We start from the raw sequence: 25542 nt of genomic DNA on the forward strand, positions 1-25542 counted from the left end.
AAGGATATCTGTGGATGAGGGGACCAGCAGGGGTGACGGGTGCTGGACTGGAGAGGGGAGCGGCCTGGAGGGATACAGAGGATGGTCCCAGGTGGGGTGTGCAGGGCCTGTGCGACAGGAGGTGCAGGGTGGCCAGGGACGAGGACATGGGAGAGCACGGGGAGAGGAGGAGCAGCTCTGGGGAGAAAACATGAGTTTTCTAGACACAGATTTTGTTTCTGGCATCCTCTTAGCCTGGAAACCTGGAATGGGCTCTCAGTTGTCCTGACAGATGGCTTAGGGTGGCCCAGACCTCCAACTGAGCACACCTCCCACTGTAGGACTTGGCAGGTCCCTCTCTTCATCCCCAGGTAGCAGGTGATGAAATTCAGGCTTGGAGGGGTTAGGTGACGTGCCGAGGGCACTTGGATTCTGAGGGGCAGGCCAGGGTTTGAGCAGCTTGCGTTCCCCTGAATGCCAAGGATGGGACATGCTGAGTAAGCCTCCGCCCCTGCAACCCTGTTGGTATTTCAGTTGTTGGAGCATGTGACAATTCAGGCGGGATGTGGACTGACATGCGTGTCTATTCTTGACGATGCACACGTGGGGATGTGTTCAGGGGTAGCCAACGAAATAGGGAGAGGCATTGCCGCAAGTTGGGGATTTATTTGTATAATACTTTTTTTTCCCTTTGACCATTCGAGTTACAGAAATTTCTCAAAAAGGATGTGTTACTGTTTTCTCTTTCTGGTCATACGTATAACTTAGCAAATTCTTAAAGAATGTGAAGTTAGGTTAGCTTAGTTTCCTAAACACTTACTCTTTTAAGTTAACAAGTTCAAATCAGTCTTAGAAAACGTGTTTGCAATCTGTTTGCAAGATTCAAATTTATGATTTAATGTTTTTATGTGTTTGATTTTTAATTCTAGGAAATTGAAAAGGAAGTCATTGACTTAGAAAATGTTGGAACTGATGAATATACAGCCGATTTTGAAGTATGTATAAAGGTTAACATTTTTCTTGGCTTAAAAATAATTTGTTCTTAAAACCAGCTTACGTACAGTTTCAATCTCGTTAGTTAAGTTACTCCTTTTGTTCATTGATGTTGCTCCTGAGCTCACTGAATTGCCTGTCTCAGTTTTCTGGTATCTTGTTGAGCTTCTTTGTGGCTGCAGTCTTGAATTGTGTGTCATGTAAATCACAGTCGGCTCCGGCTTTGAGATTGGTTTCTGCAGACGTGCCGTCCTCTGTGTGTGCTACCTTGCTGCCTTGGTTCACGTACTTGATGGATTGTTCTGTGCCAGGGAATTGGAGGTGTGGGGCTGTTTTCTGGGTTAGGTACCGGTTTGATCTTGACATCAGCAGGTTTTTGTTTTCAGGAGATGGCGCTCGAGAGCAGGGTTTGGTTTTCTCTTACCTGCTCTGCTTGCACCTCTGGGGTCAGTGGGGGACATCCTGGTGGTCCTGGAAATTGACTCCTGGGTGACGAGCATGGTGGGTGCCTTCACTGTGTCAGGTTGCCTCGGTCTTGGGGTACCACCACTGTGGTGGGGGGATGTGGTCGGTGGGGGTGGTGGGGTCGCAAGCCTGTCTTTTGCCGCTGGCGCCCTGTGCTGTAGCCAGGAGGCCTTAGATGTGTCTCCGCTGAAGCACCCCTTGTTCCGTTACAATGGGGGCGGGGAGCTGGATTCTTGGCAGCAATGCTGCTTCTGCCCCTTACCCTGCTCTGCCCTGGCCGGCTCCTCCTCTGCTGCCCCCTCAGCTGGGGCCATGGCGGCTGTTGCACTGCGTCTGCGGACACCGTCCCTGTCCTTCCCCAGCCGCCCCCCCATGCGTTCCAGTGCCCACACCTTCAGATGTATTGGTGCACGGACCTCTCAGGTGCACGTGTGTGTTGAGCAGAGGGACCTTTTCTGGATCATACATGTGCAATTTGTGAATGTCAGAAGAGAGAAAAAGGGGCCTTCTCCCTCCACCATGATGCTGATGTCTGTCTGATTTCTGTGAGTGTTCTTGAAAGTCAGTTTGTCTTAAAGCCTCTAAGAGCATCCTTGTTATTTGTAGGACTATGAAGACGACTTTGAGGTCTGTGATGGAGAGGAGGATGATAACACCAGTGAGCCAGAATCTGGAGACAAGGTCGAAGAACTTCCTCTCGCCAGGAAAAGGGAGATACAGGAAATTCAAAAAGCCATTGATGCAGAGAATGAAAGGATTGGCGAGCTGTCCTCCAAGCTGCTTCAGGAGCAAGATCACGTGGGGTGTCGGCGGGACTCAGGGCCAGGTACATGCATGAACGCTCAGGGTCCGTGCTGCCACGGCGGGGCCGCCATCTAGCCCGCTGACAGTCACACAGCACTTCCTGCGTGCGAGGCACTGGAGGGACAGTGGTAACTGAGCTCAGGATCAGGTCCCAGAGGAGCTGCAGACCGGCCGGGTGGCGCCCCCAGTCCTGTCCCTCCCTGTGCCGTCCGCCTGACTGTCTGCAGCACGTGCTCTTGTCTTTCTGAGGCTCAGAAGCGTGGGCAGGTGAGCACCTTTGTGAGGTGGCACAGGGTCAGGGGCTTGGCCCGCCAGGCGTGTTTCTAAGTGAGCCTTGAGTTCCCAGCGATTTTCTTTATGAAATTTGAAGTGTTTTTGGTCAGAAATTCTTGGCATCTGGTTATGATAAAGTTACTTGTGAGAAGTGTAGGGGTAAATATTTTAAAATCCCTTTAAGGGAAAAATAGGACATTCTGATAAAAAAAATCAATAAAAATAGCACAATACACCAAATATGACAATATTAAAATTATTATTGGATAATATGCTACTTTATCTGGTAAATCATTAGTAATTAGTAAGGTTGATTATGTCCAGTAGCTAACACGATGCAATGACCCAAATGACAGGGAGAGCAGTCACTGCCTGCATTGTGCAGGTCGCACAGGTAGGAGACGTGAGCGGTGTGTGCTGATGTACAGAGTACTCTCGAAATTTAGAGCTAAACACCATGTTTGAAGCTGAGTGGCTGTCGTGGTGGCAGCAAGGGTCCCCCTGACTTCTCTCCGTGCAGCAGCACTCGGGGGCTCCGTGATGGCACCCACAGCCTCCTGCCCTCGGGGAGTTGCCCCCAAATGTGCGGGTTCTGTTCTTAAGTTCCTGGTTTCCTTTGCTGATCTGTGAGTGACCGTCGTCTTATTCACATCCTACAGTGTGCTGAGCATTCAGCCTGTCAGAGCTTGATGTACAAGATTAGAATTTGCAGTCCCGTTAAGGCATTACTTTTTGTTACATTTTTATTTGAAAGAATGACTCAGTGTGCTGTACGTTGCCATCCAGTTAGAGCTGCCCTGGAGGCTGCCCCTTCATGTTGAGACAGCCTGGCTGAGCCAAGGAACCGTCGCTGCTGCAGGAGGTGGCACGGTGAAGCCTGACCCCTGACTGAGAGTGTGACCTTGGCAGTGACGGAGCCTGTCTGCCTCAGTGTCCTTTCTGTAAAATAAGGGAAGGCGTTCTTTGGGGTTGTTGTGAGGAGAACTAAACAGGCTGATATGTGTAAAGTGCTTCAGAGTGGAGTGTGAGTGAGTGCGAGGCCTGTGCAGCCGCCACCATCCGCTGGCTGATGGACGGCTTGTCTGTCCTGAGTGTCCGGCCCGCCATGGCGGTGTTGTTCCTAGGCCACAGCTGCCACTTGTGCGGAGGACCTGCTAGCTCACGAGGTGCGCACCGGCCCCGTTCAGGACACTGGGAACCTGGGGTGAGTCACTTGCCCCGCGCACTAGGTTCCGCCATAGTATTAGAAAGCTCTCACGGACCTGCAAAAGGTGCACTGTTTGCTCGGCCAGCGAGTACTTCTGGGGTGTTGACCCCTGGCACTTGTGGGCGTGCTGCATGGGTGTCTTTATTCGAGGCTCTGTCCTGTGACTTTCACTACCACCCAGGCTCCTCATTTTTAAAGCTGGAGCAGGATTTAGTAGCGATCTCTTAGTGTCTCTAGGGTGCATTACAGCTGGCAGACGTCTTCTCAGACACGTCCTGCTGTTGTCCTCATGACCGTCCTGTGGTATGTGTGACAGATGAGGGAGTGGACAGTCACAGGGCAAGTGGTGGGCAGAGCGGGGCTCCACGCGTCCCTCTGTGTCACTGGTCTCATGAACTTGATGCACGTGAGGGAGGGTGCTGTTCCTGCTCTTGGGTGAGTTCAAGCACACACCCAGAGGGGATGGGACACAAGGGAAAGAAACACGAAACGAGCGTGTGGGGTCGAGTGTGTGGGGAAGCCACAGATGCCCTGAGAGGGCAGAGGCGAGCCCGGACAGTCTGCCCACGGTGCGGTGGTTGCCCTTCGCACAGGAGCCTTTTTGGCCGTCACGTCACTGGTTCAGTCTGACCACCTCTGTGCACATGCCAGCCTTTCACGCCTTGGCTGCCCGTCTTTGACACAGTAGATGATCCGGCAGCAGCTAGATCTGTTTTTGCTTTTTTGGATATTCATGTCCCAGTTCCCTTCCGGGAGTAGACACTTCAGCGGGGAGGTGGGGAGCGTGGGGTGCGAGCACAGGACTGCGTCTTGTATGAATTTTTAAATATTTCTAAAACTCGTAATCGTGTGATAGGCACATCCACAGCAAATTTTGCCTTGTTGCCTGGGAGTTGTAGACAAGGTGAGCAGAAGCAGGCCCCTTAAGTGCTTGTGGGTGTGCACTGGTGTTCTCAGTGTTACGTGTGTGTGTGTAAAGACCATCGAGCACAGTTGTTACATTTGCTTCTAATTTTTACTCAATTTTCTCGGCTTGAAAGAAATATTTCAGCTTCACAAAAATACCTGTTTTTTTTGGTACAGATGCAAACATTTCCCCTCCCAGAGCCCCGGTTTGTGGAATTTTTGTGGATTTTGCTACAGCCTCCCACCGTCAGAAGAATCGGAGTCAGGCCCTTAAGCAGAAGTAGGTGTACTAGGAAATTGGCGAAACGTACAGTGGAGTTTCACTATACTTTTCTCTAGCGTTCTCTACACACATGGAGCTTTTCACTTTTCACTTTGGTTCACTGCTGACTGTTCAGTACCTTCTTTAACGTGTGCTGCGTTTCTCTGTCTCCCGGCTGTGACGTTGACAGCAGGTGTGTACACTCAGCGTCTAGTGTTGGTTCCTCGAGTTACCCTGGGCGTCACCCAGTTCGGCTGACGCAGCCCGACTCGCGCTCACTGGCCCGCCCGTGGCCAGAAACCCACGTGAGTTGTGTCAATCCTGGCCCTCCTGCCCCTTGGGGTCGCCCCACTCGAGGGCAGTCAGCGCCAATGGCCACCCAGTGCTGGGATGCCGCTGTGTGTTCAGAGCCGGCGGCTGAGGCCCTGGCACTGACCATGGGAGGCGCTGAGGTCTTGTCCCCTCGGTATCAGGCGCTATGCTCTGCCTGGGATCAGCGCCCTCGGTCCTTGCAGCCCCATCTGAGGGACAAGGAGGGTGAGGCTCCCTCCGGGTCCCGGCTGCTGAATGTGACGCTGTGTTTCGGCCCAGGGCTGCCAGACGCCCAAGTCCATGCTTCCAGTGACTGTACGTTTAGGAATCTGTCAATTTTACATGGTGATGACAGTCAAAGGATGTAGTTGTAAGTCCTGCTTTAATGCAGGGTCCACTGCATTAAACCCAAATATGATTTAGGGGTAAATGTAAAATTAAATACTTTTTTAAAAAGTGGGTATAAAAGCATCATCTCATCTAGATCAGTACGTGGCTGTAGGAAGTATTCAGTACATTTTGCTAAATGAACAAATAAATCATTAATGAACGAATAATTACTAACAAAATGAGCAGTTTTCACAGCGTTACTGTCCTCATATTTTGGGCCTCCTGCTGAGGTACTAGAACCAGTTTCTGCCATTGTGGCTTGGTTTTTTGTGTTTGTTTTGTTTTGACCTAAGTCAAGTCTTAGACATGAAATGTGATTTAACACAATTTTTACGAACTCAGAAACAATCAGAACTACACAGTCTATTGTTTTGGCATGTATAAATATGAGATATTTTAATGTCTCATTAATATTTCTCATTATAAATATGATAAACATAATATTAATATCATATTATAAATATGATGTATTTTAAAAAGCAAGAAGAAGACAGCCACCAAAGTCCATGCAGCAGCTATTGTGAGTGGTGGGTGTTTGAGGGTGGGGCCCTATGCGGGCTCAGGCTGTTGGTTTTCTGGGTCTGTGATTGGGGCCTCAGGTCCTAGGGTGTTAACTGTGTTACATATGTAACGTGCAAGCATGTTACATGAATTCTTTTGCCGAATAGGGGAGGTTTTAAGAAACGGTAATATTTAAGTGTTGGTGGGGATGCAGAGAAAAGTTTGCAATAAATTAGCTCAACCTTTCCCAAGGCAGTTTTCTATCATATAGCAAATATATCTACTAACCAGTAGTAACTGTTAAGGATTATATAATGTGAAAAATGTTCCAGTGATGAACAAAGCATGTCATGCGAAAGGGGACTTCTGCTTCTTTCTGGGAAGGAGTAGGTTGTATCAGAGAAACACTCCTGCTAAAAACAGCTGTGTGAGCTGGATTAAAATAAACAGAAATAGATGATTGCATACACTGGGGACGACCAAGACGGCGGGACCCGAAGGCCTAGGTGCTGGAGAGACGGGACACGTCCCGGGACCCCTCTTTTCCTGCTGCTTCTCCACCCAGGAGCTTGCTGCTCTCTCTCAGGGCAGGAGTTAGAGCGGTGCCAGGACGTGTGGCAGCCTCCCTGAAGGAGAGCGCCCCCTGTCTGTGAGCCCAGGCTGTAGCTGACACCCCGAGGGCCTGGGCTCTGGGAAACGGACCTAGCCCTGCTGACGTCCCCAGGCCCTGCCTGTACTCCAACGGCCAGAAGAAAATTCAGTAATTTTGGGAGGAAAATGACAATATCCAGAGTTTCTATAGTTTTTCTGTACAGTGCCTGACTTTCAGTGAATTACTAGGCATACCAAGAGTTAGGATGAAATAACCAAAAACTAAGGAGAAAAAGAGTAGTGATAGACCCATATGTGACCCAGGCAGTGCAGTTATCAGATACAGATGCTACAATTGCTGTGAGTAATACATTGAAGACAACAGATGAAAAATGGTTAATTTTAGCAGAACATTGAAATCTAGGAGAGGATCAAGGAAATTCTAGACAGACCCCCCCCCACACACACACACACCAAAAGAAAAAAATTGAAAAAAACAACTAAAATGAAGAATTCGGTGATGAGTTTAGCAGCAAATCCTGGAAATGACAAGGTTAGTGAGCCAGAAGAGAGGACAGTGGGAAGTGTTGAGATCAAAGCACAGAGATACAGAAGGATGGAAATATACAGAAAACACTGTCAGAGAAGATGAGACAGTGAAAGTAAGGTAACGTGTGTGAGAGAGTCCCAGCCGGGAAAAGAGGAGGAGGAGGCACGAGAAATCTTCAGGAACCCTGGGGTTTCTCGATCTCGATGAAATCTGTCAAACTAACTTGAAGGAACCGTAGGGTTCCTTATACTCGCCTGTACTTCCCTTCGTATATTATTCAATTTCATTTTTGTCTTGTTTCCCATCTATCTGAAAGGATGCGCAGTACAAAACTGCTTCGGCTTATCGACTTGGATTTTTCATGCACATTCTCTCTCTTGGATCTGCCACCAGTAAATGAATATGACATGTATATCAGAAACTTCGGGAAAAAAAATACCAAGCAGGTTGGTAAGAGGTGTTAACTCAGACAGCACGCAGGTGCAGTCCAATCAGGTAAAGCTGTGCCGTGTGTACTTGTTCAGGAATCTTGGGGTTTGGGACTGGCATGGGAAGAACATGGACTTGAGGAAGAGGGGACCCTTCATCATGGGGTGCTCATCACCCTAGAAGGGTTTGCAGACGTCCACGGGGCCCGCCCCCACGCTGTGAGCACAGCTTTATGGGGAGCAGAATGTCACCTTTGGGTCCCCTGCTGGAGTTCCTGGTGAGCGTGTGGCTGCCCTACTTGTGTGAAATCCTACAATGCAAGGGTCTCCCAAGTACTGTGCAGACAGCGCTTCCCCAGCTGCCCATGTCTGACTGGCCTCAGCACCCATTGTGTCTGTCCCATTGTGCCACTGCTGCCTCACCACTCTCAGTGTGCCCGGCCACTCAGTGGCCCCTCGCCGGGCCCTTCCGTCACCTGCCTGTCTATTCTCTGTCCCCTCGCCGGGCCCTCCCGTCACCTGCCTGTCTATTCTCTGTCCCCTCGCCGGGCCCTCCCGTCACCTGCCTGTCTATTCTCTGTCCCCTCGCCGGGCCCTCCCGTCACCTTCCTGTCTATTGTCTGTCCCCTCGCCGGGCCCTTCCGTCACCTGCCTGTCTATTCTCTGTCCCCTCGCCGGGCCCTCCCGTCACCTGCCTGTCTATTTTCTGTCACCTCGCCAGGCCCTCCCGTCACCTGCTGTGTGTGCCTCATGTCCATGGCCTGTTCTCAAGGTGGACCCTTCCATAACAACTTACACCGAATCCCCTCTTATTCCTAAGTTGCCACAACCCATCCCACACATTTTTGTACATCCCTGGGAGTGTTTCTTGCCATTAATTTTGTGGTAGTCCCACTTCCCGAAGTTTGAAGTGAGAGATCACCTCTCACATTTTCCTTATGTCTCTGTGAGTGGCACCGGTCGACAGGCCTGTGGAGGCATCCAGTCAGTAACGCTCTTTCAGTAGGAAGAGTGCCACAGGGCAGAGCTCAGGAAGCTGACGGGCTCATCCCGTCTTTGGGGCTGACTCACCCTGACCTCGAGCAGATGATCTAATTTCTCTGCTTGTTTTCCTTATCTCTGAACTGTCAGTACCAAAAGTGTCTTGAAGGTACTGAAGCAAGTACCTTTTTAAAATAAAAAAAGTGCCTTTGATTTTGCAAAGCCGGTCTGTTCTGAAAAAAGAGGGTATCAGTGGGCAAGGCAGTAATATTTTCAAACCAAAGCTAAATTGTTTGATGTGACTTTTTGAAGACACTTTTGAAAAGTGGGCCTATGTATAGCAAATGTTTAAGACACACAGTCTTTGCATGATTGTTACTTATGCCGTGGTCCGTGTTTTGACAAACCACGCAGACTGCGTTAGTAACTGCAAACATTTTGCTTGTGTGTTGAGTCAGTACTGAGACATGGCTGTGAGGCCAAGACCAGTGCTGACTACAGCACACCTCTGTTTTTAGGCGTATGTTCAGTGTAATGAAGATAATGTTGAGCGAGATATTCAGACTGAGGCGGTCGACACCAGGGACGCGTGGACCCAGCACCCAGGAGAAGGCACGGCTGTATCTGGCGGTAAACAGCCTTTTGCCCCTGACCTTTGAAAATTCAATGTCTTTACATTATTTTCGGTGTTGTGTTCACGATGACATGTCTTGTTCTTTCTTCTTACATCTTTCTCTTGAGGGAGCTTGTGAGCATGTGACTGTGGAAATACCCAGTGTTCTTTATGGGAACAAACTAGCTTTGCGGACCAGTAGCGTGAGCAGTGAGCTGGAGGCCAGGCCTGGGCTCTGGCCCAGGTGTATCACACTTTTATTTCTCAACAGAACAAAAGAGTCTGCATTCCAAGCAAGCAGTTTCCAGAGGGGCTTCTGGAACGCTCTCTGCTTTTAACTGGGGCAGAGTCTGTTCTCAGTAGTAGAGGCTTCCGTGCATTAAGTGCAGTCTGCAGACACGGTGCATTGATGTAGATGGAAGGTTCCAGAGTCGTGTCCTGCACGCACTGGGTTCTCTTCAGGTCCTGTGTGCCATGTGCCACGTTCCCGCTTGTTGTCATTCTGAGGCGTTATCTCTGCTCGGGAAAGCCTCACCCTAAGAAATCATATACCGAAATGTGACACTTGATAATTCAATCGATGCCTTTAACCATTTTCCTTGATGCCTGTAAGTAGGGCTGGCTCTGTTCGCAGACTTCATATAAAACAAGATGCAGTTGTTTTTTAAATAAATTTGTTGGGGTGTCATAGGTCAGTGAGGCTGTGTGAGTCCAGTGCCCGGCGCTGTGGTAATGACATCTGCTCCCTGCCCCGTCTAGGCGCCTTCTGTCAGGTGCAGTTCCTAAAATAGTCAGTAGGAGATCCAGAGACTAAAACGTGGAATTTCTGATGCTCCTTTGGAGTTCCTCCTGTTCATTGTAGGTAGGGCCTCTGAGCTCCAGGGTGTGTGATGCGTGACTGTGTTAGTCACCTTGGTTGGTTTTCACTGACGTCGTCTTTTTAGGGAGCGAGAGCAGAGACCTGACTGATGCGGTGGGTCCACCGAAGGTCGACACGCTGAGACTGTCCAGCTTTCTCCAGGCGGCCTGCCAGGTGCGTGCTTGGTGAGACCTGTCACGTGGCCCAAGCCCTGCCACTGTGCCTCGGACTCTGCATCTTAGTATGAGTTGCTTACATTCTGAAGTACACGTAGACTAAAACACTGACATGTTAAGTAGGCACGGCAAGGCAAGCATACATCGAGGGTATTTGAAACTAATAAGCTCATGATTTTTTAAACTGCTCCTGGAAATTTTCAGAATACACGCAGAGATAAAGGGAACGGTGTGGAGAACCTCAGGTACTTCAGCAGGTCAAGCTGTCTCATCTGAGCCTCCCTCACCCACCACCTGCCCCCTCGATTCTTGTGACACAAGTGACAGTGACCTTACCATTCCCTCCTGGATGCTCCCATCGACTCCAGGGGAAGGATGGACATTAGTGGCATGTCTGACAGCCAGTCCAGAGCTGGCTCGGTCCCCGGCCGCCTCACAGGTTTGCACAGAAGCAGTCTGCATGTGACGTAGCAGCCGTGTGGCCAGTGTGCTCTGGGCGGGCGGCACTTCCTGCCCACGCCTCTGTCACACTCGTGCTCACACAGTGTACACTAATGAGCTGCTCTTTCAGTGTGAGCTCCTGGGGACCTCAGAGGAGGGGGCAGGTGGATGCAGGTGTTGAACAGGGAAGGTGGCTACAGGAGGAAGGAAGTGAGGACCGTGCGACCCTGGCCTCCCAGCTGTCCCCGTTTCCTCCACCAACCTCCTCAGCCGTGCGTTAGTGCCACACTGGTTGTTTCTCCTGAGTCTGTGTCCCCTCGGCCGTCACCCTGACCACGGCCATCAGAGCAGTGGCAGTGCTCTGCTGCCCATCCTGGGTCCTCGCCGTCACGCGGTGGTCGTGTGTGGATGAAGCTGCTTTACACCCTTGTTTAGTCAAGAAAAGTTGCATGGTCCGCCTGTTATTTTAGCACAGTCTTTACCAGAAAAACGATATGGCTGGTCCTCCTGGCTCCTGAGGCACTTGGCTAATGCAGGTTCACCTGCTAGTTTCTGCTGTGCAGACGGAACAGTATAATTCCACTCTGTTACTTTTTATGGCATCTCAGAGTTAGGCAGTTACCTTAAGCTTAGCATGGGTACAGTGAATGGGCAGCAGCGTGTGTCTGTTTCTTGTAAAAGGGAGACATCCAGTACTGACTGAGTGTTGGCTGACGGCTTGCTGTCTTTGACAGGTGGTTACAGTCTTGCTGGAAGAGGACCGTATGGTAGCGGCACCCGGCTGCAGCCCCGGGGCACGGGGTGGCACCCTGCCCTTCAGCGACAGCGCCGCCCAGCTCGACACCTGCCTGCCGTTCCTGCAGCGTAAGCGGTCGCCCCGTCTGTTAATGCTCAGTAAACCTCTGTGTAGAAACCATGCCCTTTCCTCCCATCCTGGGTGAGTCATGGGCTTAGTGCGCGTGAGCAGAGCTCTGACATGTGGTCAGCCTGCCGTGAGTGGGGCATTGAGCCCTGACGAGTGCTCGGCCACGGCCCGAAGGGGGCTCTGCAGGGTGGGAATGAGTGACAGCCCTAAGTGAAAGGGGCTGCGTGTCTGTTCTAAGGCGGTTTCTTTTCCTGTTCACTTCCCAGTATCCCTGGGTTTCCTGGAGGAGAGGAGCTGGTTGCCCCCGGCGTGCTCAGGGCCTGCTGTGGGGGCGGGCAGCAGGCTCAGCGCCTCTTGTGGGTCCTTGGGCTCCAGCTGTAACTCCATCTGAGCTCTCAGAACAGGTTCTCAGTGCACGAGGCCCTGGTCAGACAGGACATGTAGGCACGTCCAGCCGTTTCGGTCTGTTTAAGCAAGCTCTGCACGACCGAGCTCCAGCTTCTTAGCTGGTCACCACTTTGCTGGCCCCTGGCTGTGTGCAGGGGGAAAGGGAACGTGGTAACACTGGTGCCCACTTCGCCTGCTGCTCCCAGGCCCGTGGTGCCCCTTGTTCTAGATGTTTCCTCTGTCCTAGCTGCTGTCTGGAAATTTACACTCATACATGTTCCTCTGCATTTATGAAATAAATGCAAATAACGAAAACAGCATTATTAGTTTTAAAAACTCATGTTTGGGGGGAGTGTTTTTGTATTTAAAATATGAATTACCCTGTTGGAAAAGCATTGTGTCTGTGGTGCTCAGGATGCGATGTGCACGTGCCCACTGCCATCTTTTCTGGAGCTGCTGTGGGAGGTGCCCAGCGGGCCTGACAGCACCTGTGCGGGTGACACATGCTGCTAGAGCCCTCATGAGGGACAGTGGTGCATGTTTGTCCCTCCAGGACAGGCCCTTTCTGTCAGGGGAGTGACTTCCACTCGTGAACAGAGGGACGTTTTCCTTGTTTGTTTGCTGTTGTGTTTTAGTGAAATAATTGTGAGGTGACAGGAGGATAGGAGATTGGGGTGACAGGTGTGTGACAGAGTGGGTCGTTCACCCACCTTGGGCACTGGGGCCTTGGTCCCAATACAGACGTCTGCACTGTCACCACTGACCGTGCAGCAGAGGGATGCAGCCTGCACGGTCCTGCTCATCCGTTGTTGACAAATGCTCAGCGAGTGTGGACAGACAGACATCCTGCTGGGGCAGACAGACTACCGACTGGCTAACAAGGGAAATGTATAGGCTGTTGGAAGGGGCGTGTTCTAAGGAGAAAAATAAAGTGGGTCAGGGAAAGGAAGTGTCATGGCAGGTGACCACCATCCCTGATGGAGGGGTGCCCACGGGCCCCCTGGGTGGCTTGGCTCCTGCCATGCTGGGCAACCTGGTAGTGGGGAGCTCGTGGACAACGGAAGAAGCGCTCCCCTCTCACTGTACTTGCTGAGTGGGAAGCGGTGTTTCTCAGCCACAGCGTGAGGCTGCTTTGGACAGTTGTCCAGAAGCGCCCTGGCCACTCATCACACCCCGGCTTCAGGCTTGTGCGGCTTTGAAAGGCACATGTTCGTTTCTTCATTAAGCTGGAATTTGGGCATTCTGAAGTGTGTTCACTTAACATGGGTTCTGGTGGATCACTGAAATGCAGAAATGTTTTCCTTTTTGTCCCTAGATCGAAAAGTGTCCTTCTTGCACGCCTCTCCGGCTCAGAGACAGACAGTGGTGTCCGTGCACGGCCGGCTGGCTGAGGCACGTGCCTCCCCGCTGGACGGCAGCTACGTGCTGTGTGTGTGGGACATCTGGCAGCGCTGCGGGCCGCAGAAGGTCCTGGTCTGTGAGTCAGAGGTACAGCGCGGGCGCCGTGGGCTTTCCGAGACACGGGCGCGGTGTCGGGGATGGGAACGTGCGAGGTCGCTTCTCTGCCTTCCCGGCCGCCTTCAGCTCTGCCCATGCAGGTGTGAGGAGCCTCTGAGCGCCACGGGGAAGTGGCCACAGGCTTAATGAAAATATTGCCACCCTGGGCACAGCTCTGCGGTCCCAGGAGTTACTTTCTGCCTCCACTGCTTGGCTCATGGATGTTTTAGAGGTTTCTTAACATGCTTGAGAGTTTCAGTCTGTAGTGCCACACGTTTCCTGGCCCCTGGTTGATGCGTGGGAGAGCAGAGCTTTCTGTGTGTCTCTAGGTCACGTGCTGCTGCCTGAGCCCCGTCAAGGCCTTCCTGCTGTTTGCGGGAACCGCACATGGCTCGGTGGTTGTGTGGGACCTGAGAGAGGACTCTCGGATGCATCGCTACGTGAAGCTGAGTGATTGCAGCTGGACGTTCCGGACGGCCACGTTTTCCACAGGTCAGTGACACCCCTGCCTCAGGCGTCTTCGACATCAGCCCGACAGGTTCCGGGTTCGAGAAGTCTGGCGTTTCTTGGCATTCATTGTTCTGGCTACAAGGGGTGGGATGTGACCTATGGGCAAAAGAGGTGTTTGACAAACAGAAACTAAAACCCGGCCGGGTGACGTGGAGCTGGCGACCAGCAGGTTGCAGTGTCCCTGTTCTGACAGGCGTGTGGCCCTATGTCACTGCGGTGCTGACCTGCGTCCTGCTGATGACACAGGATGTGCAGCTCTTGTTGGGTTTTAAGAGTCTTTTGTATGTTCTAGAAACCAGTCTTGGATTGAAGTCTTTACAGACATTTTTTCCCAGTCTGTGGCTTGTCTTCTCATTCTCTTAGACTTTGTTTTCCTAATCACTCCTCCTTGAAATTTTAATGCCACACATACTGTGTATCTGTTTGTGTGCAATGTGTGCTGTGTACATAAAAAGAGGAAGGTTTTTTTTTTTGTCTCCAACAACCAGTTGGCCCTTTGGGGGCAATATTGTGCTTTTGAGAATGTTGAATTGGCACGTACCTCATGGGTTTGAAGCTATTGTTTAAAAATGTGCATTTTTTAATTGCTACTCATTTTACTCATTAACCTTTGAATTCACCACTGTGTTTGACACACTAAAACTCTCAAGTTTTGAAACTAGAAATATGAATAAATGACTCCATTAACATACTTGTAGACTTTTCTTTGGCCATCTACACCTGCAAAGTTTCAGTGGGCTGCCCGGGAGAGAGGACCGGGGGGGCTTGTCTGCAGACCCCACGCCCACACCCAGGCCACAGCGTCAGCCCAGGCTCATCGGGTGGGAGCTGTCACTTAGTCTTCATCTCTGAGATGCTTTTATCTTTTCTTCAGGTTCTTTCCTGAGTTCAAACCAACTCTCACCTGGTTCCTGTCTGCTTTTTAAATCTGTTTCTGTTCTGGGTTTCTGATTCCACGTGTTGCTGTGTGTTTGTTTGCTTTACACATGCAAATACTTTTCGAGGTGATAAGGTTGGAAGTTTGTCTTCTATTCCATGTGTTTTTAGAGGAGAATTTTCATCGGCTGAGACGCTTGGGTTTGCATTTCCCGATTTCTTCTTACAGGCGTTTCATGTGGAGTTTGTCTCCTTGTTTCTACTCCTGGACATTTAATAACGGATACTGTGGTCAGAGGGGCTTTGTTGCACTGGGTTGCGGAGTGTTGGGTCTCCCATGGGTGGCAGGGCTGTGCGTCTGCCTGCACTGTCAACCCCGCGCTGCTGTCTGAGGCCCTCCTCCCTCCCCCGTTGTCCCCTCTGTCCTGCTTCCCATTCCAGCCCCATCGGCTCGGGCTGCTGAGGGGCCCAGGGTCCTGCCTTGGGAGTTGGATCCTCCCTGTGGTTCCCAGCCCGTGTTCGCAGCCCCCTCTCGCCAGGGAGGATCTTAACCCCCCCCCCGCCGTCCGTACCTGTAGACGCGACACATGTGGCAGCTCATTGCAATGGCTGCCATCGCTCTTGTCACTGGGTCTCTTTAATGGCAACACTGAAGGCGATTCGTGTTGGTCTGGTGGCTTTGGGGAGCACGTGTCCCAGGAGCAGGCTAATATTGATTGTGTTTCCGTGACTTACTGCTTAACTTACGCACGGCTGTGTGCCTTTCACCCTAGATGGCATCCTTACGTCTGTAAACCACCGCAGCCCTCTGCAAGCAGTAGAACCTGTCTCAGTGTCTGTCTACAAAAAACAGAGTTTTGTATTTTCACCCTTTTCTTCTCAAGAAGGTACGTGGTCCTTCACTTCTGTACGGTCCTTACTTCAAGATAGGAAATGCGCTTTCCTTGTTCACCAGCCCCTTGGTCTCTCTGTCTGTTCTCATTAGAAATGTCAGGTCTGTCATTCCACGTTGCTTCCTTGGATGACGGCGGGGTCCTCAACATGTGGGTGAGTGGGATGCACCATCTGTATGCACTGACCCTGTGACCTGCCAGTGTCCAGGGAGCTGGGAGCATGAGGGCAGAGGCCTCCTGCAGGGTCCTGGAGGGCTGGGAGTGAACCGGGTCAGAACTCGCTGCAGGTGCTGCGCTGAGGCTTTGTCCATTGGCCGGCCACTGAGGGGACAGAAATGGTCAGAGGTCACAGGAAGGGGTTTGTGACATTTAAAATGCTCGTTCTGAGGTAGTGCTCATTCTTTCTTCTGGAGCAATCATATTTCTACACCTAACACAGCATACTGTCTTCATTAGTATGATGCTTTGCTTAGATTGTTTCATCATTGTACGATGTATTAACACTCATTTTCAACATTCTGTTTTTAGGTGGTTGTGGAATTACCAAAGGCAGATATTGCAGGTTCAATAAGTGATTTAGGTAACTATTAAATTAAAAAACCTAATTTTAGTCAGTGTCTGCTAAAGATACCAATAACTGCTTTGAACAATAGGCAACTAGCTACTGAAAAACGAGTGTAAAGTTGCATCTTTATAACCTTGTCCACCATCTCACAAGCACCTCAGGTAGAGTGACTGAGTGACATTCTGGCTGAGTGTTTTCATTTCAGCAAGGTTAAAAATTGTGTTTATGCCTGTGTGTCACTCTGTTCCCTCCGTTGTAAGTTAGGGGCGTCGGGGTGGTTCCAAGCTCTGTCCTATGTGTGTTAGATTAGTGGCCGGTCACAGAACTCAGCCCATGCTGGGAAATAATCAGCCATCTTTCCTTTAGTCACTGCTGAAGTGTTCTCTGAGCAAGCTGGGTCCATCCTGGGTGGCAGCAAACAGGGTGACAGGACTGGCACTGCCCCGGGAGTGTGGGTTCAGGGGACATGTCATCGCTAGGCTGGGAGGGGTGCTTGTCAAGGGCTGCGGGCCCAGGTCAGCGGCGCCTTCCCAGGGGAGGTGACATCTGGGCCGTCCAGGGGAGCAGCATGCCAGGAAGTCGGGGGCACTTTCCAGTCTGTGAACGGCAACACTGAACATTGTTGCATCAGAGTGTCCAGTGACGGGCATCAGGACTGTAGAAAGAGCCCCGTGCTATGTCATTGCAGTCACCCTTTCTACTGCAAGGTGACCTTAGTACACCCTCTTCAAGGCAGTCCCTTGCCCCCAGTCTGGGTTTCAGTATGCATACATTTCTAGGGTCCCCTTCACAGTCATTACTGAAAAGGAGGTTGGTATTGGGAGTAGACAAAGGGAGCAGATGGCAGAGGGGTCAGACTTGTGGCCATGGGCGCTTGGGGGCGAGGGGAGTGGCCGGGAGGAGGGTAGAGCTGAGTCCCCACAGTGGCAGGCGCAGGGCGGGTGTCGTGGTTGGGAAGGGCTGTCCCATCACCTGCACTTGTGTTGGGATCTGAGGTGTGTTCAATGCGGATATTCTTTGCTTAGTGTGCTGCCCTTATTTTACCACATCTAATCCTGTGAGGACTCCTGGATCCTGACTCCACAAGGCTCGGAGCTGCATGGCTCCCCCAGGGCGTTTTCAGGAGCCCTCCCAGCGTCAGGAGGCCTGCTCAGACCCACCTGGTTCCGATCCTACCTCCTAACACAGACACTTAAGCAATGAAAGATGACCCCAGGCCTGGAGTTGGGCTTAGGATGAACTTGCATGAAGAGACGCACTGATTCTCAGTTCTCCGCTTGTAGGGTTGATACCTGGAGGGCGGATAAAGCTGGTGCACAGCGCTGTGGTCCTGCTGAGTGACAGGTATGACCCTTGCTCTGAGCTCAATCCCCCATCACAGGCCCGTCCCCCACAGGAGGGGTGGCCTTGGGTAGTTGCATGCGTGCGTGGTAAGCGGGAGCCTGGGGGAGGGTGGCAGTGAAGATCCTGCATTGTGTTCTTGTTAAATAGTTTATAATTAACGAGTTAGTGTGAAAATACAGTTGCTGAGTGTGGAACTAACATTTTTTCCATCTTATAAATTGGTACCATTTCACTATTTTTCATCCACTATTGATACAACCCTGAAGTTAAACATAATTAGATGAATTTCAGGAATGAGAAACATTGACATGAAAGTTTAATTCAGAAGTTTAGATTTCTGCTTTTACTGATACAACTTAATATAACATAAGAATTCTTATTAAACATACCAGTATCGTTTGTGGTATTTACATGTTCCATGTGAATTTATTTCTGGAAGAAATCTGTTCTTGTCCCCTACTTCAGTCAGTCGCTAACTATCAGCATGGAATTTACCCTTGAAAATTTTTATTATTAGCCTGACTCCTCCTCAGTCAGAATACTTGTGTGTTGTGCTAATGTGCTCGTACAGACTGTAAATCACCTTTAGTTGATTTAAGTACGATTAACAAAGAATCAGCTTGTTTAAGAAGTCATCTAATACATTAACAGCCAACCAGTGGGTGGTCCCTGGGCTAGTGAGACCCCCAGATCTCCTGTAGGGACGCAGACAAGTAAACACAGTAGTTATTGCAGGTTGGCCTCCTGTGTGTCAGAGGAATGGAGCTTAGTGGGACGAGGCTTTTGTGGTGACAGTAGCAGACAAGTGGGAAGCAGATTTCAGAATCGGGAAAAGAACAGTGGCCTGTTGCATAGGGATGATGGGGGGAGTGGCCAGCGCGGTACCATCGCTTCCTTGTGGTTTTCAAACGACCGTCTGTTCATTTTGTTGTTTTTTTCCAGCCTTTCCCATAAAGGTTACAAATTTTGGGGGTCCACACAAACACTGAATGTCAAGTTTCTGCCTTCAGATCCTAATCACTTCATTGTTGGCACCGACATGGTAATCGTTAAACCTCATTCCATAACTCGTTCTTCTTTCCTAGAGTTGCTTGATAAATATCCTCATTAAAGACTGTTACTGTTTGCTTTTATTATACCATTGTTTAAATTGTTTCAAGACTAGCAGCTTTATGCAGCCCTGTCCCTGGCCCTCTTGTTGGGTTACTAGGGTCTGATAAGCCATGGCACCAGGCAGGACTGGAGAGCGTCACCCAGACTGTTCAAACCCCGGCACCGTGGCGTGTGCCCTGTGAAAGTGAATGTGATTGATTTCTCACCGTTTGGAGAACCAGTATTCTTGGTAAGAAAGTCTGTTTTTAAAGCCCCAGCTCTGTTTGGGCAGCAAAGCGCTTGTCGTGATCTGCTGGAATTCTTTGGGTTGCTTATGGCCGGTGCACCAGTGGGCTCGCGTGCAGACGTCTCGGCACAAGTCACTCCTTGGCTTTCTCAAGGCCCTACCTGTGCAGCTCATCCCACGTAGCTGCTGAGTAGATCTTCCTAAAACCTTTGATTCTTAGTTTCAGTCTCACAGAAGAGTTATAAGAACAGCACAAGGGTTCCTGCCCACACGGCACACACGTGTGGTCCCTCTGTGTCGATTTGCGTGCTGTAACTGTATGACAGGAAGCTGTAGGAATGGTGTCCGACCCGAACTGGTTGGGTGCTGGTTTCTGTGTCCTCCTGACATCAGCCTGTCTGCCCTTCCTTGCTCTTTGGTACAATAAGCCCGGAGGCAGCCATTTCTCCAAGTTGTCCTGGCTCCTGGTAGAAAAGCTAGAAACCAAGTTCTGGGCAGTCAGACGCGCTGGTTGTGCCTCACAGTGTCGCCACTAGAGGGCGCCCACGGCCACACCTGTAATTTGGGGTACCCTCCTACAGCGGGAAGCCGGCTCCACCAAAACACAGAGCCTTTTGTGACGGTGACTGAGACCTCTACTTTTTTTTGAGTATGTGAAGGATTAACTATATTGAGTAAAACAAAAAAGCTTCTCTAAGCTAAAAATTGGTCTTTTCCTAAGCAAGCTTTGTTTTATGGAAACTTCAACCCAAGGGGTTATATGAGTATGTTATTGGTGCAAACATATGTAATTGTTTAGTTTTTTTTAAAAGATTTTATTGGGGAAGGGGAACAGGACTTCAATGGGGAACAGTGTGTACCTCCAGGACTTTTTCCAAGTCAAGTTGCTGTCCCCTCAACCCTTAGCTGTGGAGGGCACAGCCCAGCTCATCCAATTGCCTTTGTTAGTTGCAGGAGGCACAGCCCACCATCCCTTGTGGGAGTCTAGGAGTAGAACCGGCAACCCTGTGGTTGAGAGCCCACGCTCCAACCAACCGGCCCATGTGCACTGGCCCATGTGGGAATCGAACCGGCAGCCTTCGGCGTTAGGAGCACAGAACTCCAACCGCCTGAGCCACCGTGCCAGCCCCATATGTAATTGTTTTTAAAGGTGGCTTATTTATATCCATGGAGGCAGTCTGAATGGCTTATGCTTTAATCAGCAAGATTGAACTTTGTTAAAAACATCTATTTTCATATTCATTGACTACTAGCCGTTTTGGGAAGGGGGGCAAAGTGTATCCGTCTCCATGGTGAGTGTTCATCTTTGCATTTTGGAAGGACAGATTTAATGTTATAATTTAACGTTTGCAAAACAAACAGTAACCCAATTTTGTTTTCCTGTACAAACTAAAGAAAGCTAGCGGTCTGAAAAGTTTCCCTGACTGCTGAGATTGGGTAAAACAGAGAAAAGAACCAGGATGAACAGTCTCCCCACTTCTCTCCCCCCCCCCCAGGCCGGCTGTTCTGATGGAAGCATCCGGCTACACCAGCTGACGTCCGAGCACCCTGTCATGCAGTGGAGTGACAGCACGGGGGGCCGCGCCGTCACAGGCCTGCAGTGGTCCCTAACGAGAGCAGCCGTGTTCCTGGCCCAGGATGACTCCTCCTGTGTGTATCTTTGGGACCTCCTGGAGAGCGACCTGGGTCCAGTAGCCAAGCAGCTCGTCTCTCCAGACAGGTGAGTGAGGCGTCGTCACGGGCAGTTCTCACACAAGCGTCACTGATGGTCTTTCTCACTTAATTTACACATAAGTTTGCTACACTTAGATTGTAGTTATTTAAATTTAAGTATTTTTATATTTCTAAATTTAAGTAATATTTTAAGAACCAATTTAAAGTGTCTTTATTTCATACTTAGTTTGGAATCGTCTAGATTAAAGAATTCATACTGTACTGTTTCTCCATTGTCGTCATTCTGTAAATAAAAGAAGAAACTGTGAGCTTGTTCGTTATGTTCGTTTACTAGTGTTACACGTTCAGAGTGTACCTGAGTGACAGAGCACACTCCTGCGTTCTAGGAACGGTTGTTACATGGGAATCAGCAGGTCACATCCTGTCACTGCAGTGGTGTCCCTGTGCCCTGAGTGGTGTCACAGTCACACCGGCCGTGTAGTCTCCACATGGATGCCTCTGGAACCCATTCATGCGAATGTGGGACGGGGCTCACCAAGGACGTGCTTTCAGTAATTCCTTGTCTTGTTTTACTAATTAGAAGTTGAAATATTTATAAAAGCTTTCATTATGAAGGGTTCTCTCTTGACCCCACTTTGTCTACTCGCCTATCTTTTTTCTTGATATTTTATATTTCGATAGTACTCCTACTGTGAAGGCTTATAACCCGGGGAGGACGATGGACCACCCGACTGTAAAAGTGTTCCAAAACAGAAAATAGTTTGGCAGAGTGTTAGGGACAAACTGACAAGACCTGAAAAAAATTAAGAATTGCAATTATGTAGTTCAAGTACTAAGTATATGTATTATTCAAATTATTTAAAAAAATCATCAAAATTCAGACTGTGATTCACATATAAACACATAGTATACATGCAGTTTATTCCAAAAAGCTTGTCAGTTATTTAATAAGAAAAGTAAATGTTCATCAAACTGCTGCAGGCACCAGGTGAACCATTCGGTGGGCTCTCGTCCTTGTGGGGCAAGATGGATAATGAAAGAACAAAGGCACGCAGGTCCCACAGTGTGTGAGGGGGAGAAATGAGCAGGGAGGGGCCAGGACTTTAAGTGAATAGGGAAGGACAGTCTGACTGAGAAGGGGACGTTTGGGCAAAGACTAGGAACAGGGGCCTTGGGACAGGCCCACCAGTCCTGGGGCCAGGAGAAGCGGGCAGCAGCAGGCCTGGCAGTGCTGGTCGGTGCCGGTCGGTCAGTGTGTCCAGACCTCAGGAGGGCAGATGGGCTGAAGCCCCGCAGAGCAGGGAGGCTGTCAGGCAGAGGAAGCAGAGAAGAGGCTTCTGAAGTTGTCTGGAACATTCTCCCTGGGTACCTCCTGTCTCGGTGGCTAGCAGCAGTGTTTAAGAAGTAATCACAGAAAGTGCTCACTTAATTTTCCCTAGCTGTAAAGAAAAGCAGAAGACACCAACAGAGCTTAAAAGGCAGGCTTTTCGATAGAAGACTGCAGTTACAGAGTTGATGAAATGATAGTGATAACTGACCCGCTTGTCCGCGGCCTGGAAGAGGGTGGGTGGTTGGCACGTGGCCGCAGGCGCTGCTCTGGGCCGAGGAGGGGGTGCTGGCAGTGCCTGGGAGCCCGGGCTGTGGTGTCCTCTTCTGCCCTCTTTGCTGGGACTCTGTCCGGTGCACAATCCCAGCCCATTTTCAACTGGGCAGCGATCATACCGACTGGTGTTTCTATGTCTACTTTAATGTTTTCAAATCGAGATGGTTTAGTGATGGGCTGTGTTCTCCTCACGCCTTGTGTCCCATGCCGGGAAACCTTTCCTGTCTGCCGCCATTATTGCTGTTTCTGAGTTTGAGGACATTGCGCTCCCACTGTGTCACTAGTAACTGAACGTCAGTGTTAAAGTGTCAGCAGTTAGTGAAAACCCAGACTTGTAATTTTTCAAGATTTGCTCGTTTGTGGTCTTATGAGGGCTGAGCTGTCACCTGCCCCCCACTCCGAACAGTGTCGTGGCTCTCAGAGCCAGGCAGCGATGGCGTGGACTGCAGTGCCGCAGAGGGGCCCGGTCAGCTCCCTGCATGGCAAGTGCGGGCGCGGAAATGCGCTGTGGCCAGGGCCCGTCACGGGTGCTTAGGTTGTGGGGCCCAGTTTACGGAGTAGCAGCAGGCAGTCAGGCCTGGCTGGGACTCTCCTGTCCTGCTGCTGTCTGGATCCCTCCAGATCCTGGCTCCTGTGCGGTGCAGGTGCCGGCGGCCCGGGTGCTGTCGAGAAGAGGCAGGTATGAGGCCCAGCGGGGTTAAAGCTGGGATGAGTGTGAGAATGGGATCCTGGGTGCCACGGGGCCCCTGACAGAATTAGGCGTAGTTGGGAGACGGAGGAGGTGATGGGGGTGACAGAACTGAGCCAAGTCTTAAAGGGTAATGGAGGTGACCAGGGGAAGAAGACGGGTGGACAGTGTCCAGAGAAGTGCCGGTGTGGGAACTGGCATCTGGGACGCCTGCTGCCTTGAGGACATGGGGTGAGTGTTGGGTCTGTCAGCTGGGAAGAGGGGCAGTGAGATTAGAGATGGGTCAGGGGGAGGGGACGGTGAAATGACACAGACCAGGGTCCTGGCTGTTGGGGTGGCTCCAGGTGTCTTGTGGGCATTGGTGACAGATGGTGTTGCCGTTGATGGGAGGAGCAACCCAGACGGACAGGTCTGGAGCTCAGGGCATGGGGTGGCTGGACAACAGGCGTGTCAGTGCCTGACCTCAGTCCTCAAGCAACAGTCACAGGCAGTCAGTCCAGCAGCCGACTCAGAAATCAGTTTTCAAAACCATTTCCGTAGATTTTTATGCGTTTATTGGTGTGCTAACCTTTCATTGTGACCGTTACTGAAATCTATAGAATTTCTCTTCCTTTTCACACCTCCCTTGTTAGATAGAGAATCTGAGACTCACAATCACACAGCTGTGCTTGTTGCTTTCAGGTTAGTGGCCATGGCGGTCGTGGGTGAACCGGAGAAGAACAGCAGTGGCTTCCTGGCCCTGGTGCTGGCCAGAGCCTCGGGCAGCGTGGACGTCCAGTTCTTGAAGAAGGAGTGGGTGAGCCCAGTGGCTGACGAGCAGAGGAGACTGCAGCTGCTTCTGCAAGGAGCTGTTTAGGGCGAGCCTGGGTGCTGTCGAGACGGCCGGGCTGCGAAGGACCAAACGCAGGAGGCTTGATGACACAGCGCGTGCTTTCTGCCTCGCGAGCGTGTACACTTGTGTATATAGGACACATTCTGTACAGGATTCATTTTATGAGTGTGTCCCTCCAGTATTCCCAAGAAATAAATCACTAGTTTTGAAGGGAAACAGCAGACAGTTTTAGTGTATTCTGAGCTTCAGAGGAAATATAGTTCTGTCCAGTATGCTCTTTTCTGAGAATATTTCTATTTATTTTTAGAACAGCCTTAAAATATTGTCAGATTTATTCTAGATTTTAAGCAGTCCACCATGAAGATGTACTTGAATGAACAGCTGTCTTAGCCGTGCGTAAGATGACACACACACAACTTTTTTCCGAGCAGAGGGTTTTCTCTGCCCTTGTTTGTCACTGACCCCCGAACACCTGCTGCAGCGCTCGGTACATATGCAGGGCTCAGGTCTGTGTTAAATGGATGACGGTCTTGTTCCTGTTTCCTCTGCGTCTCCCTAATACTCGTGACAGTCACATCAAAGCGGGAAGTCTGGGGGGCCCTGCTGTTAGTGAACGAGCACATCCGCCCTGTGTCTTTTCTTCTCGCTTGTGACCTCCTTAACAACTGGCCTAGAATAAAGATGGACATTGTTTGTAGGTTTTTACCGTTCAGATTCCACTTTACTGAACATTGTATCTTCCTCTTTTTCTTCGGACCGCCTGTTTGTCCCCGTGTGACCCCGGCGTTCCCCTCAGCACCCGGCTGGTGCTCCTTCTTTCCTTCGCTGACTCCATGTTACCGGGAGGCAGTTTGCTTGGGCTCAGGTCCTTGGAATTGAGGTAGACGGGTTCAAGGGCACTGTGTCATGCATGACACCAAGTCTCTGGCTCCGCGTCACGCCCCGAGTTTGTGACACATCGTCAGGAACTGCTTTTAATGGTACATGTGGCAATACAAGTGTGTCTCTCTCGGTTCTGATTAAAGATTGGAACCCATGTGACTTGCATGTAGGGTGGCCAGCGTTTTGAATCATGCCCGGAAGGTGTCACAAGAGGGCATCCTGTGAGGGCGAGGGGCCTGCATGTCGTCCTAAAGCCTTGGAGACGATGACTTTCTTTGTGCTAAAATTCCCATTGTTTTTTTTGATACCCAGCCGTGTGCTAGGTGAGATGTGAAGCTGTGCCTGTGATTTGTGGCCACCTGAGCGGGCTTCTCTCCCTGTCACTTTCCCTGGCAGCCAGGCCAGGGATCCCTGCCCGCCTCACCCCCAGGCCCACAGCGTTTGTGAGCCCTCATCGCCTCACACCCCTGTGGATACTTTATTCTCTGGGGTTGGTGACACCTTCAGGCTGTCTTCAGAAAGGAAAAGGACACGGGGAAAAAAATCCAACATTTTCCACAGGTTAGGATGACAGAAGCAGAAAGAGGACTCCGTACACAGGCCCGTCTGTGCTCCTACTTTCTGGCTTTCCCTTCGCGAGTCACCCTTCTAGCTCACGATTCCCGCAGACTGTCCCCACGCAGGGGTCCCCAGGCTGCACATGCGTTTGCTGCACGTCATGCTTTGGAAATGGTGGTGCCTTTCCTTCTGCGAGGCTTCCATGTGGGGGCTGGAGTCCATCTGATGAGGGTGGGCCGAATCTGCAACTTGCTGTTTCTTCAGACTTATCTCTGACGTGTGGTTCAGAGTGCATCTT

General features: G+C 50.6%; 1 protein-coding gene across 2 annotated transcripts in view; it reads left to right on the forward strand.

The window, feature by feature from the left end:
- The window catches only part of DYNC2I1 (dynein 2 intermediate chain 1), a 37594-nt gene extending 13093 nt beyond the window's left edge, over positions 1–24501 (forward strand). The window contains exons 9-25 of one of the 2 annotated variants that reach the window (XM_033098990.1): positions 909–974; positions 2044–2263; positions 4805–4907; positions 7550–7679; positions 9161–9272; positions 10200–10288; positions 11466–11595; positions 13299–13471; positions 13810–13972; positions 15640–15753; positions 15852–15913; positions 16288–16339; positions 17608–17668; positions 18611–18710; positions 18879–19010; positions 20504–20727; positions 23654–24501. In XM_033098990.1, the coding sequence (XP_032954881.1) occupies positions 909–974; positions 2044–2263; positions 4805–4907; positions 7550–7679; positions 9161–9272; positions 10200–10288; positions 11466–11595; positions 13299–13471; positions 13810–13972; positions 15640–15753; positions 15852–15913; positions 16288–16339; positions 17608–17668; positions 18611–18710; positions 18879–19010; positions 20504–20727; positions 23654–23828 (2106 nt within the window). In that variant the 3' untranslated portion in view covers positions 23829–24501. Of the gene's footprint in view, positions 1–908; positions 975–2043; positions 2264–4804; positions 4908–7549; positions 7680–9160; positions 9273–10199; positions 10289–11465; positions 11596–13298; positions 13472–13809; positions 13973–15639; positions 15754–15851; positions 15914–16287; positions 16340–17607; positions 17669–18610; positions 18711–18828; positions 19011–20503; positions 20728–23653 lie in introns of those variants that run through there. The other variant, XM_033098989.1, reaches the window with a different exon arrangement.
- The last annotated feature ends 1041 nt before the right edge of the window (positions 24502–25542 follow it).

This window comes from Rhinolophus ferrumequinum, chromosome 26 (genome assembly GCF_004115265.2).
Source record: "Rhinolophus ferrumequinum isolate MPI-CBG mRhiFer1 chromosome 26, mRhiFer1_v1.p, whole genome shotgun sequence".
In the NCBI taxonomy this organism is placed as follows: Eukaryota; Metazoa; Chordata; class Mammalia; order Chiroptera; family Rhinolophidae; genus Rhinolophus; species Rhinolophus ferrumequinum.